This window comes from Cnephaeus nilssonii, assembly GCF_951640355.1.
Source record: "Cnephaeus nilssonii genome assembly, chromosome: 11".
Taxonomy (NCBI): Eukaryota; Metazoa; Chordata; class Mammalia; order Chiroptera; family Vespertilionidae; genus Cnephaeus; species Cnephaeus nilssonii.
The window spans coordinates 48,902,590-48,922,492 of NC_137082.1; the positions used below are offsets into that span (position 1 = coordinate 48,902,590).

Consider the following 19,903-nt stretch of genomic DNA (forward strand, 5'->3'; position numbering starts at 1 on the left):
CATTATGTTATTCACTATCATTCTCTTGCCAGGAAAGGAAAAAAACACAAGTGAATTTTTGTTGACCGGAAAGGTCCAAAGAACATCTACATTTTGGGGTTGTTGGCTCTTTTGTAGTCAGATCTTGCAGTGAGTGTGGTGTGTTGGTTTGGTGCTCTTATTTCCCCTTTCTCTCTCTCTCTCTCTCTCTCTCTCTCTCTCTCTCTCTCTCTCTCTCTCTCCATTCACACACATGTGCACATCCTCCTCACTATCTGCAATAAAAGGTAATTACATAGTAAATTAGATTATTTACTGCCTTGACTCGGTCATTGTTATGCACCAGGTATTATTGAATGCTCCATAAATTCCATTCTAGTCTTTGTTTAATAATTGGAATTCCTCTTTGATTTCTTTCTCCTTCATGCCCCTCTCCAAATAACCAATCATTGTTCAATGGCATTATGACTTTTTCTACTGGCTACTTCTTTTAAATTCCCCCAGTCAGCAGTATTTTGTACCTTCATCGCAGACACTGGTGTCATTGCTCAGTGGACTCCAAACTGTGTTCTCCAAAGCAGGTTCCCTGTCTGCAGTCTCTGCAGCCCTCCTTTATTTCTGTAACTAGCATTATTTATGGCACTATGACATCAACTTGGGAAGGACTTCAAGTATTTGCTGAGTCTCAGCCCCTGCCATGTAAAACAATGATTGTGGGATACAGTAATGAGTGCTCCACCACAGAATAAGTGCCCCCCGGTGATCAGTGCATGTCATAGAGAGTGGTTGAGCAGCAGCCTTACCATATCATTAGCATATTATGCTTTGATTGGTTGAACGGATGACTGGACACAAATACCCCTTGTATTGTTTTTCTTTAAATCTTTGTTACCTATTCTTGCTAAGCAGGAAAGACTTTTTCTACTTAGTTTATGAAAATTCAACATATTCATCCTTTCAGGTTTAGTATTAATGTTCCTCTGTTTCATAGGGTTGCCAGTGACAATCCAAATGGTAATGAAACTCTTCTCTGTTTTTACTTTTTTTTTTTATCATTGACTCTATTACAGATGTTCCCCACTTATTCCCCTTTACCCATCTCCACCTAGCCACCACCCTCTCTCCCTCTGGCCTTCACTACATGGTTGTCTGTGTCCAAGGCCTATGCATATATGTGCTTTGCTAATCTCTTTACCTTATTTCATCCAGGCCCCTACTCTCCCTTCTGACATCTGTCAGTCTGTTTCATGTATTCATGCCTCTTATTTTGTTAGTTTACTTTGTTTTTTAGATTTCACATACAAGTAAGATCATATGGTATTTGTCTTACTCTGGCTGCCTTATTTCACTTAGCATAGTGATCTCCAGGTCCATCTATGCTCTCCCAAAGAATAAGATTTCTTTCTTTTTTTTTTTTTTTTTTTTTTTACAGCTTCATAGTATTTCATTATGTAAATGAAACTGTTATTCTTAAAACTTCAGTATTATTTAGTTTGGTGCAACTCTATTTCACAGTTCCACAAATCTCTAAAATGTTGCTATAATAATACATGAGGCATTTAATATACATTATAGCATTTTGCAACTCCAGTATACCAAATATGGAATTAGGGAGGCTTAGTCTGTGTCTTGTATCTGGTACTTTCTAGCTGAGAAGCTTTGGGCTAGTCTGTTAACCATTACTCTAAATCTATCGAATTAGAATTATGATGGTGTCCCATAATGTTATTTTGAAGATAAAATGAGGCTATGCATGTGATCGTCTGAAAGGCAATTATTATTGTTATGACTATATGATTACCATTTTATGGACTACTGAATTGAGGCCCCATCAGTGCAGGAAACAGAACAGGATTACACCCTTAACAAACAACAGAACTCAGGTCTCTGATTTCAGAGCCCTCTACCTCTGTGAATCATGCAATATTGTGTATACCACATTTTTATTTACCCTCACGACTGAAGGCTTATCTTTTATACTGTACATACTGGACAGACAGTAGATGCATCTTAAGGACAAACACACTTTGTGTGGTCCTCATGCTTCATCTGTGCCAGATGGCACCTGGAGCCTTGGTATCCAAGTCTACCTGAATTTGAAGCTGAGCTTAGGCTTTAAACAGGTAACATGAGGTTCAGGCAGATGCTGCTTTAAGTACATCACCAAAGGTTAGAGAACTAAGAAGGATGAGGAGTATTAAAGAAAAAAATGGACAGAGTTAAACAGATAAGGAATACTTCATTCAAGATCACTGCAGTAGGGAACAGTGATTGAACTCAACTCCTCTAAAAGACAGGAAGGTTTTTAAGCACTAGGGTGGGATAGGAGAAAAATACTAGGGCATTGGAGAAGTGATTTGTCCTTGTGACTAAGCCATCTGTGTTTGCTAACTGGCACTTAAGAAGTTAGGCTCCCACCCTCCCACAGAGACTGGGAGACAGGGGCCCTCTCCTCAATGATTACATTTCAAGGGGATTGCTCCCAGGTCCTTCAAAAAGACTTTTCCGTATGCAAAGCTACCCCAAGGTTGGGAGACTATCTAAGGCAGGAATGGAGTTTGTAATTGAAGGTGTTCTAGAGTAAATGGAAGTCAGGGGCCTAGCATTAGTAAAAACACTGTCTGGAGTTAGTCAAGCTGGGAGCAGTGGTATGGCCATATTCCCAGAAGTCATCCTGGTCCGAAGTATCAGAATCACCTGGAAAAGTAGTTAAAGGATATGCTGCTGGGCCCACCCACAGGGATTCTGATTCCTAATTTATTCCCAAGTGATGCTGAGACCACTGGCTTGTGAGCTATACTCTGGGAACCGCTGTCCTCACAGGTTGGTGTCTTGAGGGCTGCTTCACCAGCTCGCTCTTATTGGGCGGGATCTCAGAGAGCACCTGTCAGACATACTGGTAGAATTCTTACTATCATTTTTATCTACATAGACATACTTTTAGGATTCTTCAATATGTTAAGCAAAGAAAGGGCATTTTCTCATTTTATACAAAGGTGAAAATTAAAGTTTTTCCTGTTGATTCTGGTCAGAACTTATTTAACCTTTCAAAAGTCTGATGGAATAGGTTAGGTAATAGGTTTCCTAACAAATAGGTAATATTTTCCTTTAAATGAGTATCCACTGTCAATAGCTTTAAGATATTTATGGAAATAAAATTGCTTTAAAAATTCAAATGTCAGTGGTAGTTAAATATTCATAAATGTGTGTGTTGTTTTCTCAGCCAACGGCCTTATGAAAACAATCTATTTCAAAGTCTCTTCTTTTGGGACCAAACGAAAACAGACAATCATAGTGAAAGGTGGTGAGTGCTATGATACTCTAAAAGAAATAGGGAGAAATAACAGTATGAATATGTTCTTTTAAAAAAGATATCACATGTTTATGTTAACTCAATATTTCATCCTACTGACAAAAATGATTATTTACTGAAACAAAACACTCAATCATCTGCTTTAGATTTATATGAAACTAGAAGCACCTGGCCTGCGGGATTGGGCTGAAACAGGCTCTCCAATATCCCCCCAGGGGTCCCGGATTGCAAGAGGGCACAGGCTAGGCCAAGGGACCCCACCAGTGCATGATTGGGGCCAGGGAGGGACGCAGGAGGTTAGCCAGCAGGAGAGGGACCACGGGAGGGCTCCAGTATGTGTCTAACCTGTCCCACTCAGTCCCGATCAGCTGGATCCCAGCAGCAAGCTAACCTATCTGTCAGAGCATCTCCCCCGTGGTGGTCAGTGCACGTCATAATGACTGGTCAACAGGTTGACTATCTGCTCCCCAGTGGTCAGTGCATGTCATAGAGAGCGGTTCAGCAGCCTTAGCATATCATTAGCATATTACGCTTTGATTGGTTGAATGGATGACTGGACACTTAGCATATTAGGCTTTTAGTATATAGGATTGTGCACTGTTTGTTTAAATGAACTTGCACATACACATTACTAGTATCATTCCAATATTAACTCAAAATTTGTTCTGAAAAATTTCCTTAATTTTCAACCATTTCAATTGAGCTCTTGTTATTGTCTAAAAAATTAGTTTTAGTGTGGCTTTTTATGTCTACTATCATGCAGAATAAGTCACATCTAACATTATGCCAACAGTTTTTTTTCTATTCAGTCAAATTGAATAAAAATAAGATACTAGTCATTATGTTACAGAAAAATATAAAAATGGAATCAATTCATATTATGCAAATATAATCATTATCCTGACAACTGTAGGAAAAAGGAACTTTAGTAATTGTTTTATTTCAATGACTAATATGAGAGGTGCATGTTCAAGTGCATTCCATATGGACAAAATCATTATTTTGTTTTCAGCACCCAATAGCAAAATTAAGTACTTAAATTTAAGGGATAATATAATGAATTCTATATTATATAAGTTTAGATACTTATCAAGGAAATTAGCTTGCTTTTTATAATTCCTAAGTTATTAGTTTTTATACTTTGATAGAAATGTTTGATTATGCAGCAGATGCTTAGAGACTGGAGGATGGGGGAGGGGGGGCATTGCCAGAAATTCCTGTGTGAGTGTGAGTGTGTGTGTGTGTGTGTGTGTGTGTGTGTGTGTGTGTTCAAATAGCAAGAGATAATAGTATCACCCATCCAATTAGGTCAGCTTTGTTTAGATGTAAGGTAAGGGAAATCATTTTTCTCGCTTGCACAATTGCTATTAAAGTGAGTATTTAATAGTAATTGTGCAAGAGAGAAAAATTTATAATTAAAGTCAAATTGACTACTCAAAACTAGACCTTGTATTCATCATTATATAACTGTCTCACTTTTTAATGGGAAGAAGTATGGAATAATGGGGGAAATACTAGGTCAGAATTACTGAACTGAATTCTAAACCTAAATATTTAATTAAGAAGTGATAGTAACTTTAGGGAAATTATATAGTCTCAATTTTCTCATTCATGAAATTAAAACTAGAATCATTTAGATGAAGATGATCTCATTAGATATATGATGTTTGCAGACAAATATATGATTCTTACTTTCAATCTAATAAATAAGAGCCAGACTAAATTATTTTTAATTTTGAGGCCACTTATATACAAGTGTATTAAAAATAAATTCACATTTATTATATACTAGATGCCCGGTGCACGACATTTGTGCACTGGGATGGCGGGAGGGGTTCCCTCAGCCCAGCCTGCCCCCTCTCGTAGTCTGGGACCCCTCAGGGGATTTCAAAATTTCAGCGGTTCCCAGAGTATAGCTCACAAGCCAGTGGTCTCAGCATCACTTGGGAATAAATTAGGAATCAGAATCCCTGTGGGTGGGCCCAGCAGCATATCTTAGGCTAAGATCATTCTGATAAGCCTCAAATTTTCTTATGAAACTTTTGTTTCCAGAAAATAATATAACAATACCTACAAAGTTTTGAGTGATAGGATGTCTTATCCAAAAAATCTTCTACTTGCCCAAATTATGATTCAAATGTCAATGCAACAGACACACTCCAAAACATGAAAGATATTAAAAAAAATATAACACCTAGAAAGAATTCTTGAAAAATAATGAAATAGAAAACCCTGCCAAAAAATAAATGGAGATGGCATAGGGAAAGGACCAGTGCCAGACTCAGTATCTACATAAGTAGCATAAGGTCTCACAGAATCGAGTGTTTACAAAGAAATTTAATTCAGCCAAATAGTCAATGAATATAAAGAAGACACATGGCCTCTGACTTCTGGGTAGGGCCAGCCAATGGGGAACAGAATATCAGAAGGAGGGAAGAGGATGGAATGAGCTGAGCAAATTTGTCACCTTCCCTTAGCCCCAACTTGGAAAGCCTTCAAGGGCTACTGCTCTCCTTCAACTTCAGCTCAGTTCCTGTCAGGCAGCCTTCTCCACAGAGCCTTCTTGGTCTCTAGTTTGTGGTAACTGCTTCATCCTCTCAGCCCTCCTGGTCTGTGTGCTTTTAGCATCCACTGTTACCTGCCCTGGGATTCTGAACTCTCACTTGTGGTTGCTCTTACTAAGGTGACCAGATCGTCCCGCTTTTGGCGGGACAGTCCCGATTTTTAACAATTTGTCCTGCGTCCCACGGCGTTTTTAAAAAGTCCCTATTTTTGGAAAAAAGTCCCCATTTTTGGAAAAATAGGGACTTTTTTAAAACGCCGTGGGATGCAGGACAAATTGTTAAAAATCGGTTTTGTCCCACCAAAAGCGGGACGATCTGGTCACCTTATTTAGGCTCTTCCCATAGCTGATTAAGTAATCCCTTTATTAAACACTAGAGGCCCAGTGCACAGATTCATGCACTGGTTTGTGGGTCCCTTGGCCTGGCCTGTGGGGATAGGGCTGAAACCGGCTCTCCAACATCCCCCAAGGGGTCCTAGATTGCAAGAGGGCGGTTCTTGGGTGATGCACCCCAAAATTGGGCTCCCTCCTCACTGGTTCCGAGTGCGTTATCTGAGACCACAGCTGCCAAGTCACCGCAGCTCGGCAGCTCCTGCATTGAGCATTTGCCCCCTGGTGGTCAGTGCGCGTCATAGCTACAGGTCGAATGGTTGGACGGTTGGACGGTCGCTTAGGCTTTTATATAGAGAGAGATTGCTCAGAGTTTGAGTGAGCACGAAATGCCAGGGATTCAGTCTCTGCTCAGACTTCTGCACAGAGTGAGGAAGTGTGGGGAGAGGATATTTATAAAGGCAAGAAGAAGATGCGGGAATCTTTTGAAAGCCATTGAACAGGACTCAATGTAAGAAAAGGAATATTTCAGACATATTAGTCCTCCAGCAGTGATAAAAATTAAGGTGGGGAATAGGTTGGAGCCAGCAATATCTGTTAGGGAGATCAGATTTGACATTTTTCACGGTGTAAATCAATAAGGTCCTGGACCAGATTGTTGGCAAAAGGAATAGAAATATAGCAACAAATGTGAAAAGCAAATATAAGAAGAAAAATAAAGAAAACACATGGCAATATTCAAGAATGTAAGAACGCAAGGAATATAGCTACAAACCCTTCTTTGAACAGGTGACTTGGCAATAAAATCAGGTCCATTGCAACATTTGTGGGTATACTTATCTCTGGAATAGAGAATCTATGGAAAAAAGATTTGCTAAGCATCGAATCTATTGATCTTCAGATAATTTAGTCAATTATGAGTAGAATGCAAAGTAAATATCAGAATTTTATATGTAAAAATAAGACTAAGAAATTCAAACTTCTAAATAAATATATAGTTAAAATGAAAAAGTAAATTGAATGTTTTTTATTAAATATAGTCTTACTAAACATAGCTCATGTTTTTTATAAAATCAACTCTAACTATTCATTTATTTATCTATCTACATGAACAAAGAATCTATATAGAATAATGGCTAGCTTAACAGTTATAGTTATATCTATTTAGTGAAAGCCTTTCTGTCTTTACAATTTTATAGTGGTGAAATTTTTATAATTAGTATAGCTGTCATATATTTATAAATTATGTATATAAATATATACACAACATATCACAATATTTTTGTTTTAAGAGGACTCTTAACAGTGATTTAATTAAACTCACTTATTTACAGGAGAGAATAAGAAATTCCAAGTGGTTCAGAAAGCTGTCCAGTATCTTAGCTGGCTAGTGATTGGATGAATGAGGGATAAATTTAATAAATATTAAATTATTTAATCAAAATTATGCAGACAAAAGAATATACATATTGACATACAAGAATGAAGTATTTAAATCCTATTCAAGTAATGAGAGATAAAATGATTTAAAAAGATGATTCCCTTTGATTTTATAAAAGACTTTGTAATGTTGGACTTTGGCTTTCTGCCTGTGATATTGCCTGGTTAACTGAATCTTACCCTAATCACCTTTCCTTTATTGAGCCTTTCCTCCCAGGCTGTGCCAGGGTCCCCGCTTTGTCTCAGCCCACCCAGAGCGTATGACTATCAAGGTGCTTTCTTTAATGATTTGAAATTATTTTTGTGTACTGGTCTACCCCCAATAAACTGCATGTTCCTCCAAGTCAGGATTCACTAATGATCATATTCCCCAGTGCCTAGCACAGTGCCTTATATTACGAAGTGCTCTATGACTATTTGTTGAACTGATTGAATTACATTTAGAAATCTTCATAGTTAATTATGGAGCACTTACCAGGAATAAGACATATTGATAAGAGCTGGATCATTTCTTTAAGTCTAGAAGAGCTGTGAATTTGACATAGATTTGCAAAATTCTACTTCGGTTCTGATCTCACGGTTTTTTAACAAGGAATAATTTATGACCTTTATCTGGCAACCACATTTCAAAGATAGCATCAACATTACCTGGCCATGGTCCCAATAAAATCTCTTTTACAGAAGGAACTCGCTCTGCTTTCATGTGATTTTATCACAGCGCGTCTCAAAAATGTATTGACAGCAGAGCCCACCATGTCCACAATGTACCAGAGATATGGCTTCCAGTAACAATAAGCTCCCTCGGCAGCTTTTCGTATTGTTATTTTTTCTGGAGAAATGATTGAAGGGTTTTAAAAAAGGACTTGTATCTAAGCAGAGATTTTCAAATAAAACTGTCATGTTCAATTTGATATTTTATGATCATGATATATGAAAAATACCGTAAAGTTACAGGGCTATCATTATTTTATTGAAATACTGGGTAAATAGGCTCTATTCCCATGGATCTTCTTGGTCGGAAAAATGCATTTTGCAAATAGAAATGTTATTTTGATATATGAGAACCTACCTGGAAGATAAATATGAAAACATGAGGAGAAAGATAAGTCTTAGAGCAAATCCTGTAGCTTTTAGATTCCACCATGGATCTAGTGTCTAATTTTTATTATTATTTCTTTTAAGTGAGCTACATATTGCCTTTTGCTGCACCTCCCCGCCACCCAAGAATAGTTAAAATAAGCACCTTACATGATTCATTTATTTATCTTTTACTATGCCATTCTTTGTATTCCTACCTATTCTCTTAATCACTGGGATACTTTGCTCTCTAGTGACTCCTGTTCCCTTTCTGATTGTCCTCCTCAGAATCCCTCTCTCCATGTCCCTTTAAATGTCAACCTGCCCCTTTTTTCCTTCCCCACAACCATGCAACATGCTGTCTTGGTTCTCTGAGGCCAGTAGGCAATTTCTATGAGCTTCAGTTGCTTAATCTATAAAAGGAAAATAATAGGAGTAGCTACCCCACCTTATTGGTGTGAGGATTAGGTAAGAGAGTACTTGACATTTCAAAATGTTTAAATGTACCAGCCATTATTAGAAATGAAGCCAGCTATGGAATGTCCCTGCCTCAGGCTTTTCCTCATCAAACTTCTTTGCACCCTACATGGTCTTAAATTTAAAATCCAAAATGTCTCTGTGAAACATTAAACACTTGTTGAACATATTTTAATATTTCCTATCAGACAGGGACAGGTAAGAAGTATTACTGGCCTGTAACTGATAAATTGAAAGACTTCTCTCCTAGCCTCATCTTGGTAGGCCCTACCCCTAAATACTGTAGTGGAAACCATTTTTGTAGTTCTCGTGTTTCTTTATGGAGTGAACTTGACATGTTCTTTTATCCTTGAGTTTTTAAAGAAATCACTTATTACTGCACAATACTTGTGTCCTTGGAAAAAATGCAAAGCTTTTTTAAAGGGGTATTTTTAAAACAGTCTGTCTGGAGGCAAGAATTTATTTATAACTAAAGAGTTCTTCATTGGGTTAATCACAAACGAACCTAGTATTGGCCTTAGGCCCCCTAGGTTTTAGAAAGAGTAAAGTAAAACCCTTTCTCTGTTCACTCCTTTCTGTCATCTTTTTTTCTCTCTCTCCTCTCACTTGAGTTTTCAGACTTGACATGTTACAACTGTGCTGAGGTTTTCAGTGTATCAGAATAAATTGGTAATTCTCCTTCGCTGGTTGGTTTCCAATTCTTGAGAACAAGGAGTTCCTTCTAGATATTTAGGATATACATTTCTCTGTGACTTAGGTGAACTGAGAACATATGAGAAGTGGTAGGAATTGAGTGAAGAAAGAGCAATGCAATTCTAGGAGTGGACTTATTGGAAGAAGTGACAAATGAATGTTTCACAAGACTTCAGGATTAGTTCATGGAAGTTCTTGAATGACTAGCTTCAGCATTTGAAATTTCTTTTAGAATCAATGGGCGATGGTGAAGCATTGAAAGGTTTATTGTTGCTCTTTGTTCATTTTTTATTTGGTGGAATGAGATACCTGACCAGAACGGTGTGTGGGACATTTCATGCAGCAATAGTTAAGTTGGATTGGAATAAAACAAACGTGAAGTCAGGAGATCAGCAGAAAGGTCACTAGAGAAGTATTTCTTAAAGTGAAATTCCATTAGATTTTAGTAATGAAAAGGAAAAGAAAGGGAGAGATGTTATCTGTGGGTGATTCAGTATTTTTGCCAACTCAGTGAATATCTTTTTATGGAGTGGGATGAAAAGGTTTCAAAGGCTGTTGAGGGGGAAAAGGAAAGCAATCTAAGAAATTTATTAATCCATCACAAATTAGAAAAAAAGAGTAAAATAAGTATATTAACAAGAAAATAAAACAAAAATTAGATGAAGTTAGAAAAAAGAGTAAAATAAGTATATTAAAAAGAAAATAAAACAAAAATTAGGTGAAAAGTTAAATTATGTCAGTAACCATATAAATGTAAGTGGATTATGCATTTCTATTAATAAACAGAGTCATAAATGTATAGCCACAAAGGAAATAATTGACAAACTTGACTAATCTAAAATTAAAAACTTCTGCGTGAAAAATTAAATTACAGAGAAGTGAAAAGTCAAGCTAGAATATAGAAGATATTTCCAACACATCCACCTGATAAAGGATTTAAAATTAACATGTATTTTAAAATTCCTGCAAATCAACAAGCAAAAAGAAAAAGAAATATGTGTAACATATATCAACATGGATAAATCTCAATCATATAATTGGTTATGAAAATTAGGTTGTATAATGTTTTATACATGACATTTTATGCTATTAATACAAAATTTAAAATATGAAAACATAAGAAATAATAAATATTGCTTATAAAGATATGAAAATATAATGAATCTATAATAATAAAAGCATAATATGCTAATTAGACCAGATGTCCTTCCTTCCAGACAAAGCTGCAGTGGGCAGGGGAGGCGGCAGAGGCCCCCGGCCATGGTGGCAGCGGTGGGCGGGGGCCATGGCGGCAGCAGGCAGGGGCTGGGGCCAAGGTCCTTGCACGAATTTCGTGCATCGAGCCTCTAGTATATTGTAAAGTCTTTGGAAGGATGCACACATCTTTAAGATAATGTGTGTTATGTAGTACATATACAAGAGAGAGTTTAATTATTAGTGACTACTGCTCCTACAAGCTCTGGAATTTCTTTTAAATAACTGCAAAATTTCACTCAAAATCAACATTTTAATAATTCCTTCAATTCATTAACAAATCTGGCCACTGTTTATGGCCCATTGAAGTAAAAGCAGTAACTTCAGTTACAATCAAGTTTATTGCCAGAAAATTCACATCATTTGAAACCATATGTATAAGTCCCTCAGGTAAAACCACCAATTGAGTATTGTCATTACCTAAAGAGCAACAACTTATTAGAGGCATAAAATAGTTCTATTTTAGGTTTAAAGATTCCTTTCAAGACCATTCAGAAAATATGTAGACTTAAGCCAACTTGATATATATAGGGTGTCCCAAAAAAAAAAATGTATACACACATTTGAATAATTATAAAGGCAGTGTTTATTAAAAATATATTTCATTTTCAAAATTGAGCTATCAGCTGTTAAAGTGTGTATACATTTTGGGGGGACACCCTGTATATTAACTTTAAACAGAGTAATGGAAGCATGTTTGCTGATTTTAAACATATTAAACTTTATAGTTTTAAAGAAGCAGCAAAAACACCAAGTGTTGAGTAGCAGGGAAGAATCAACATTGGATGGGTATGCAAATTTAATTAAGAAACTGAAGTAAGATAATACTTTCACAAGAAACTGAAGTAAGATAATAGTTTCACTGGGTCAAAAAGTTCCATTTTTAATTTTTTGAGGAAACTCCATATGTGGTTACTGACATAATTTAACTTTTCACCTAATTTTTGTTTTATTTTATTTTTAATATATTTTACTCTTTTTTCTAACTTCATCTAATTTTTGTTTTATTTTCTTTTTAATACTTTCACAATTTAAATTCTTTATTGTTTAAATTATTACATATATCTCCTTTTCCCCCCATTGACCTCTTCCTGGCCGCTTCCTCTACCCCCAGGACATGTCCACATCCCCCTACTGTCTATGTCCATTGGTTATGCCTATATGCATGCATACAAGTAAGTCCTTTGGTTGATCTCTTACCTATCACCCACCTCCACCCTCCCCTGCCTTTCCTCTGAGGCTTGATGGTCTGTTTGATGCTTCTGGGACTCTGGATCTATTTTTGTTCATCAGTTTATGTTGTTCATTATACTCCACAAATGAGTGAGATCATGTGATATTTATCTTTCTCTGACTGGCTTATTTCACTTAGCATAATGCTCTCCAGTTCCATCCATGCTGTTGCAAATGGTAAGAGTTCTTTCTTTTTTAGAGCAGCGTAGTATTCCATTGTGTAGATGTACCACCATTTTCTAATCCACTCATCTGCTGATGGCACTTAAGCTGTTTCCAAATCTTAGCTATTGTAAGTTGTGCTGCTATGAGCATAGGAGTGCATATATCCTTTCTGATTAGTGTTTCTGTTTTCTTGGGATATATTCCTACAAGTGGGATCACTGGGTCAAATGGGAGTTCCATTTTTAATTTTTTGAGGAAACTCCATATGTTTTCCACAGTGGCTGCACCAGTCTGCATTCCCACCAGCAATACATGAGGGTTCCTTTTTCTCCACATCCTCGCCAGCACTTGTTTGTCAATTTGTTGATGATAGCCATTCTGACAGGTGTGAGATTGTACCTCATTGTCATTTTGATTTGCATCTCTTGGATGATTAGTGACTTTGAGCATGTTTTTATATGTCTCTTGGCCTTCTGTATGTCCTCTTTCAAAAAGTGTCTATTTAGGTCCTTTGTCTATTTTTTTATTGGATTGTTTAACTTCCTTTTGTTAAGTTGTATGAGTTCCCTGTGAATTTTGGAGATTAAACCCTTATCGGAGATAACATTGGCAAATATGTTCTCCCATGCAGTGGGCTTTCTTGTTGTTTTGAAGAAGATATATTTAATAGTAAGAAATTATTCTAAGATGTAGACTGAAAAACATCCATTTTACAGGAAGGGTGCACTTTATAACTTTCTCAAGAGCAGTTTTGGTAATGTAAATGTTTAAATGTCATATCAAACTCAATATATCTAATATTAAACTTCTCATTTTTTTGGTTCTCTGACAATGACATAAATGGCATCATTCATGTAGCTATGTAGATGTAAAAACTTAGATATATCTTTAATTCATCTCTCTCTTTAACTCATATTGAGTGTGTTGTGAAGTTCTAAATTTTTTTCATAATCATTTTCATCATGGGTTCACCTTCTCTCTGTTCACTATCTTCAACACTGGTTGAGTTGTAATCTCCTTCTCTGGTATGAATGTTCTCATTACTTAATGACATTTTTATAATATCACTCCTTTAATACAACTAATTATTGATTCCCATTTCCTGCTGCATCAACTGAAAAGTCTCTTTGATTTTGAAAGTCCTCTACTATTTTTATTTTTATGCTTCATTTCTTTCCTAGATGTACTCATTTCCTTCAGTCCAGCCATTCTCACTATGTCACAGTGGCATCTCCCTTTTGGATTTTTAGGATGGTTTCAGTAAAAGAAGAAAAAAGTCAATGCTAACACCAACATTTAAAGCTGTGTGCCTAAATATTTTTATCAAATAAAGGAAATAAATCCAGGAGGAGAAGTAAACTAAAGAGAATATGTTTTGAGCTTTGATTTAGACATTTGATTTACTGCTCAAAATGTCAGTTGAAAATTTCAATCCTGAAATTTCAGGAAAGGGGTGTTGGCGTGCTCCAACCCTATACTCACCAGGTCCATTAAATAAAAACAAGCTGGTTGTATGTGGGAATAGTTTGCACTGATTGCCAAGTTTCACCTCTACAACCGACTGATGAAAATAAAACACCCTGAATTTCAAACAGCATATGATGATATAGAGCCAAAGAATATTCTGATTTTTGAGAAACTAAAACCCAAAAGGCATGCTTGTTTCTTAGACATTCTGAGCAGAGAGAAAGGACTTTTTGTTTCCTCTCATGTCAGTGTGGGGCTCCCAGGAAGGAGGGAGGTGGAAGAGCCTTACTATAAGCCACCTCTTGGGATACTGCTCAGGGGGTCTACTCTACATTTAGGTTTTATTCTCATGATAATGACGACAGTTTCACACTCTCACTGAAAACTCATTACTGCTGTGAGGCATTTCATTTCTGGCTGTGACAAAACCACATGTGCATTCTCTCCCTGTATTTTATTGATCTCATGAGAGACAGATGCAATAGAGAGTACTATATATGTTCAGGTGAAAATAAATAAATAAATAAAAACACACATGGCCTCCTCGAAAATTGCCACTCATGCCAATTTTGGAATCACCATTTATCCTTTATAAATTTCAAAATTATTTTTCTGAATAAGATAAGGTAAAACAATATAATCAGAAAACACTAACATTTGTTTTGGTCTTTCCAACTACATGAAATGAGAAAAATTGAGATAGATATATTGTTCTTTAAGCATTTTTTTCAGTGTCAGTTGATACCAATACTTATATCTGGTTTTAAACAATGGTGAATGATGATGCAAAGATTTGAGTTCCAAAGTTGACGAGAAGTTTCTCATAACCATAAACTTTAAATTATCCTCCAGTGAAATAAGTTTTTCATTATTTGGTCCTTTCATTTATATTTAAGTAGCTAGGTGTTTGTTTATACAGCAATAGGGACATATCTTTATGTATATTAACTACTCTTTAAAAGTGTATCTTTCAATAGTACATAAACATTTTGTGAGAGAACCAAGGCCTAGGACTTAAGCAATTGAAATTACTCAAACCTCTGTAATATTTTCAACAATAAAAATAAGTTTAAAAATACATAAAGTAGCAATGAAGAAGGAAAAAAAATTACTCAGAGCATTATGCCTGCAGTAACTATGCCTGCATGGGCTTTGTTATTTGTTTATTTATTTGTTGTCTTGATATGTTACACCATTGTAAATAAATAATTGAATTCTAAACCCCAAGTTATCATTTACATAGTATCATGCTTCCAGAAGGGAGCACAGTATTAGTCAACCCAGATACGTCATTTTCTTCTCTAGTCTTTAACATCTCTAGAGAGGTAGTTTCTGTGATTCCCTCTACTAAAGGACTCCTCTGATCAGAAATTCTTCCATGACCTTAACCAAAATCCTATTTGAAGTGCAGGGTTCCTTAGGTCAACATCTTGTGATAGAGCAGGCCCATTAAATCCAACCTCCGGTTAAGTTAAAGCTTGTGAACGGGTCCTAGCGAAATAATGTAATTATGGTTATGAGCTAAAGCCAAGAAATCTGCCATCTACTTCACAGTGAGTCTTAAATGGACAAAGGATGCCCTTTGAGTAAAATCACCTTGAAAAGGAGAAAGCACTATGGAAAAGGGATTGCTCTGAAGGAAAATGGAAAGGAATTAAGAGGGTATTTAATTAAGGCAAGGTGACCTGCTGGCTAATACAGTGGAAAGCGGAGGCTGGAGAGCAGCTGGGGATCCTGGGGATTTCTGGAATCTTGGCAACGACATGGAATTTTCTAGAAGGAAAACCTAAAGGGTACCCAGGAGCCTGTTTGGTGAGACAACTGGTATGTTTAAGAGCTAACTCTGAATGAGAAGGTGAAATCAGTGATTTCCTCAGGAGAGCAGGAAATAGCATCTCCACAGTGGATGGGGCAGGCAGGAGTGTCATCGCTACAAGACAGACGGCGGGAGAGAGTGAATCTAAGCAATAACTCTCCTGCTAACCAGCATCCTTAGATGCCCTTGAAGAGCAGTATCTGGAGAACACACCATCTCCTCCCACTCCGAAGGACATTTCTATTTTGTCTCATGGGGGTGCGGGGGGATAAAAATAGGGTACCTGATTTCATTTATGTGGTTCTCTTTCATAGTCTTGAAGAATTTGTATCTTTCATGTATAAGCAAAATAAAACCTATTCCTTTGTGTTTTCCTCAGAGGACTGATTTCCTGGTCTCAAGCAGGCGTTTTTACTGCTCATCTCTGTAATTTCTCCAACCTACTCCTAGAAGGCCTCGGTTCTAGGGCCTAAAGCAGAATGTAGTATGCTGTTAAAACCCTGTTTGCAGAGGAGTAGCAGAGAGCGGCTCGCTTCATGCTTCCACTGATTTCCTGCTTCTGGAATGGAGGCTGCTTTCAGAGTGCCCGCTCCTGCTGAATCTGACTTCACACTGATGGGGCACTACCAGAGCTTTTCATTATTTCACTCCCATTACCAGCAAAACATTTTTTAAAACTGGGTCCAAGCAAAGAACCAAAAATCCAAAACACACAACAAAACCTCTGCATTTATTAAATGATTCTTTTACTACTTTAACTTTAAAATTTCAAGTATGCAACTGATCAAAATGTAACTATCCCATAGTCATGATGAATTCATATTATTCTTCCCAATAAATTATTTGTTTGAGTCCCTTTATTGTGAGATTGTCCTTAGACTTTTGAAACATCAAAACAACTTAATTGAGACCAACAGAAATTGAAGAACGTTGTACAAAATAATCTTCAAAATTGTCAAGGTCATGAAAAGCAAAAACAAACAAACCACAACAACAAAAACACACAAAGAAACTATCAAAGATCAGAGGAGGCTAAGGAGACAGGACAACTTAAGAAATTGGGTGTCTTCGATTGGATCCCGAAACAAAACAGGACCTCAGTGGAAAAAACTGGAGATTTTTAAATATAACAGTATTTTACCAATGTTAATTCTTAGTTTTGAAAACTGTACCATGATTATTTTGGGTTTAACATCAGAGGGAACTAAGTAAAGTTTTTACAGGAGCTCTCTGCACCAATTTTGCAAATATTTTATAAATCTAAAATCGTTCCAAAATAAGAAAATAATAACTTAAGGGCCTCGTCTTGATAAACAATCTATTACATCAAGTCTTTGACAGTTTTATCTGTATGTGTTTGTTTCTGTTAATGTAACAGCAAAAAGATAAGGTGGTATTGAAAATACTAAATCTATTTTTTCTTATTATCTGTTATCATGTTTCTTTCTGTAGCAATATTGAAAACCTGAATAGCACACTTATGCTTTCTGACTCATGTTTAACTTGCTCTTTAGTAGAAAATAATTAGACACACGAGATGGGGCATTGGAGTCAGTGAACATGTGTATTTGTGACCATGAATACTGTAAGGCTTCATTTGACATCACTGTGGTTCCTGAGTTATGAGCAATAAGCACATAGGGTCCAGGGGAAAGCATTCCTCTGTAGGAAAGAACAGAAACCTGTTTCCAGGCTTGGGTCCCAATTCCATCCAATGAGAGCCTTCCTACCTGGGCTAGGATTCAAAATCTATTAATAAATAACCAGGAGATAAATATTGATTATCTATGCATATCCCACTTTGCAATGATATTTTTATTTATCTGCTTTCGATCTCTCAAATTTCTATGCAGCTTCCTGTAACTGTGTTTCACTTCCACAATACTGCTACTACTTCAACGGCCTCCACTACCTTTACCACCATCTCTACTAATAAAATAAAATCTAAAATATGTCTTAGCTTGGACTTCCAGCACAAAATACCATAAGCCAGGGGCTTGAACAACAGATATTTATCTTCTCAGTTTTGAGGGTTGAAAGTCTGAGGTCAAGGTGCCAGGATGGCCAGGTTCTGGGGAAAGTCCTCTTCCTGGTTTGTAGACAGCTGCCCTCTCATGGTGTCCTCACATGACCTCTTTTTTTGTGAAAGCTTGGAGAGAGAGCAAGTTCTCTGATGGTCTCTTCTTATAAGGTCAATGATCCTATTCTGGGGGCCCCACCTTTATGACCTCATCTGATTCTAATTATTTTCCAAAAGCCCCAGCTCCAAATACCATCCCCTTGTGGGTAAGGAATTCAACATACAAATTTGAGGGGCACATAAGTCAGTCCATAGCAGTCTCCAAAACCCAAGAGTTTCAGATGAGTGTGTAGAGTACATTTCAAGCACATGCTAGATGCTGTCTGCAGGCTGTCTTATTAAATCCTCAATAGCAACCTCATGAGGTACATGGACTGTAATTTATAGGTGAGGAAGTTAGATCTTAGAGAAGATAAAATAACTTCTGCAAGACAAGGCATTTAATGAATAGCAGAACCTTCACTGAAAATAAAATTGTTCTGATTTAAAATTATCTTTAGGCATTACCATATAAGACCCTAAATCTTAATATAAGCATGTGTGATTTATATTAAAGACAGAGTGAAATTATTTATTCTGTGCAAAAAATTACTTCATGTTATAATGTAGAGAGAGTAATTTTAGAAAGAGTAAATTTTAAATATATATCTTTGCACCTAGGGGGAAGAGAGTACCCATAAAAAAGAGGATACACTTTATTAGAGGTTGCAATAATTAATGTGGTGACCACACTGGTTACAAATTTGATTGACTAATTTTGTATAAAATAATAATCTATTAGAGAAATTAAAAAGTTGAATTCATGCAGTAAACTGGTTACCAGATGAGTGGACCAATTAAAGAATATTTTAGAACCTGCTTTGATTACATGAAATAATCAGCATGATGGTCAGATAATTATTTGTTTTCCCTCAAAAGTAAAATGATCCTTCAAAAAATGTAAAAAAATAAAAATAAATTTTGGCAGCTGTGTATTGAGATGTATAAATAGCTATATTGATTAACAATATCCAAATCATTGTGAAATTAACAGGAACTCATTTGTATTCAATGGCATATTTCAACAGTTTTGTCTGGTGGTATCATTATATGTAAAATAATTCTCAAAATTATAAGAATTATTTGAAACCTTTAAAATATATTGGTGCAAGCAATGATTTTTTACAACATGTGCAAATGTCCATAATGGTTATGGATATGCTGAACATCTGTTGCCAAGAGCATTTTCTCTGTTTTGTATTGTACTACCCTGTTCCTTTTTAAGTGCATTTTAAAAAAATTATTCCCAATGGATTAATTGAATAGATAAACTCCTGATGCTATTAAACTCATGTAAAGAATAATTAATAAGAGTCCTTTATTTCCTTTCAGATTTTCAGACGATGCTGGTTGGTTTTCAAAAAGGCTTCCAGTAAAGGACCCAGAAGGCTAGAAAAATTTCCAGACGAAAAGGCAGCATATTTCAGAAACTTCCATAAAGTAAGTCTCAGTCTTGGGAGTTGCTGGGGAATAACTAGACCCTTGGCAACAGCTTGTGGAGACATTTCTTTTGATAAATGAAATCTGCAAGGGAAAAATGCATGGCCAGGATAAAATGTCTCCGTTCCAATAAAATGCAAAAGTTATTTTTCTCCTTTATTTTAATCATCTGCTGTAAATGCCAGAGGTACCTCTGCAAAATGAAAGGCTCATTTTTATTGCCGCTTTGCAAAATGAGATGACTCATAACTCAGCCAGATCATTTTCCAAGGTGCTGAGTAAGCATTTTCCCTCTGTTCAGGTTAGTTGTGCATTTGTTACTTTGATTTAAACTATCGGCGATATTTAGGAGATAAAACTTTTAGGGCTTGAGTTAATAGTGCTAAAGACCCTTTTAATGGACACAGCATTTGCTGTTTATAGCCTTACCAAGTCAGTGATCATTAAATATGCTGATGTGTAGAGATGTGACAGAAATTCTATGAATGAAATGTCAACTTCTTAAGAATGAGCCCTCACCAAATACCTCATTTAGAG

General features: G+C 36.4%; 1 protein-coding gene across 1 annotated transcript in view; it reads left to right on the forward strand.

Annotated features, from left to right (window-relative positions):
• The window catches only part of DOK6 (docking protein 6), a 233,861-nt gene that overhangs the window by 54,645 nt on the left and 159,313 nt on the right, over positions 1-19,903 (forward strand). Inside the window, exon 2 of the mRNA XM_079783340.1 lies at positions 19,259-19,366. Within this exon, the coding sequence (XP_079639466.1) occupies positions 19,259-19,366 (108 nt within the window). The remainder of the gene's footprint in view (positions 1-19,258; positions 19,367-19,903) is intronic.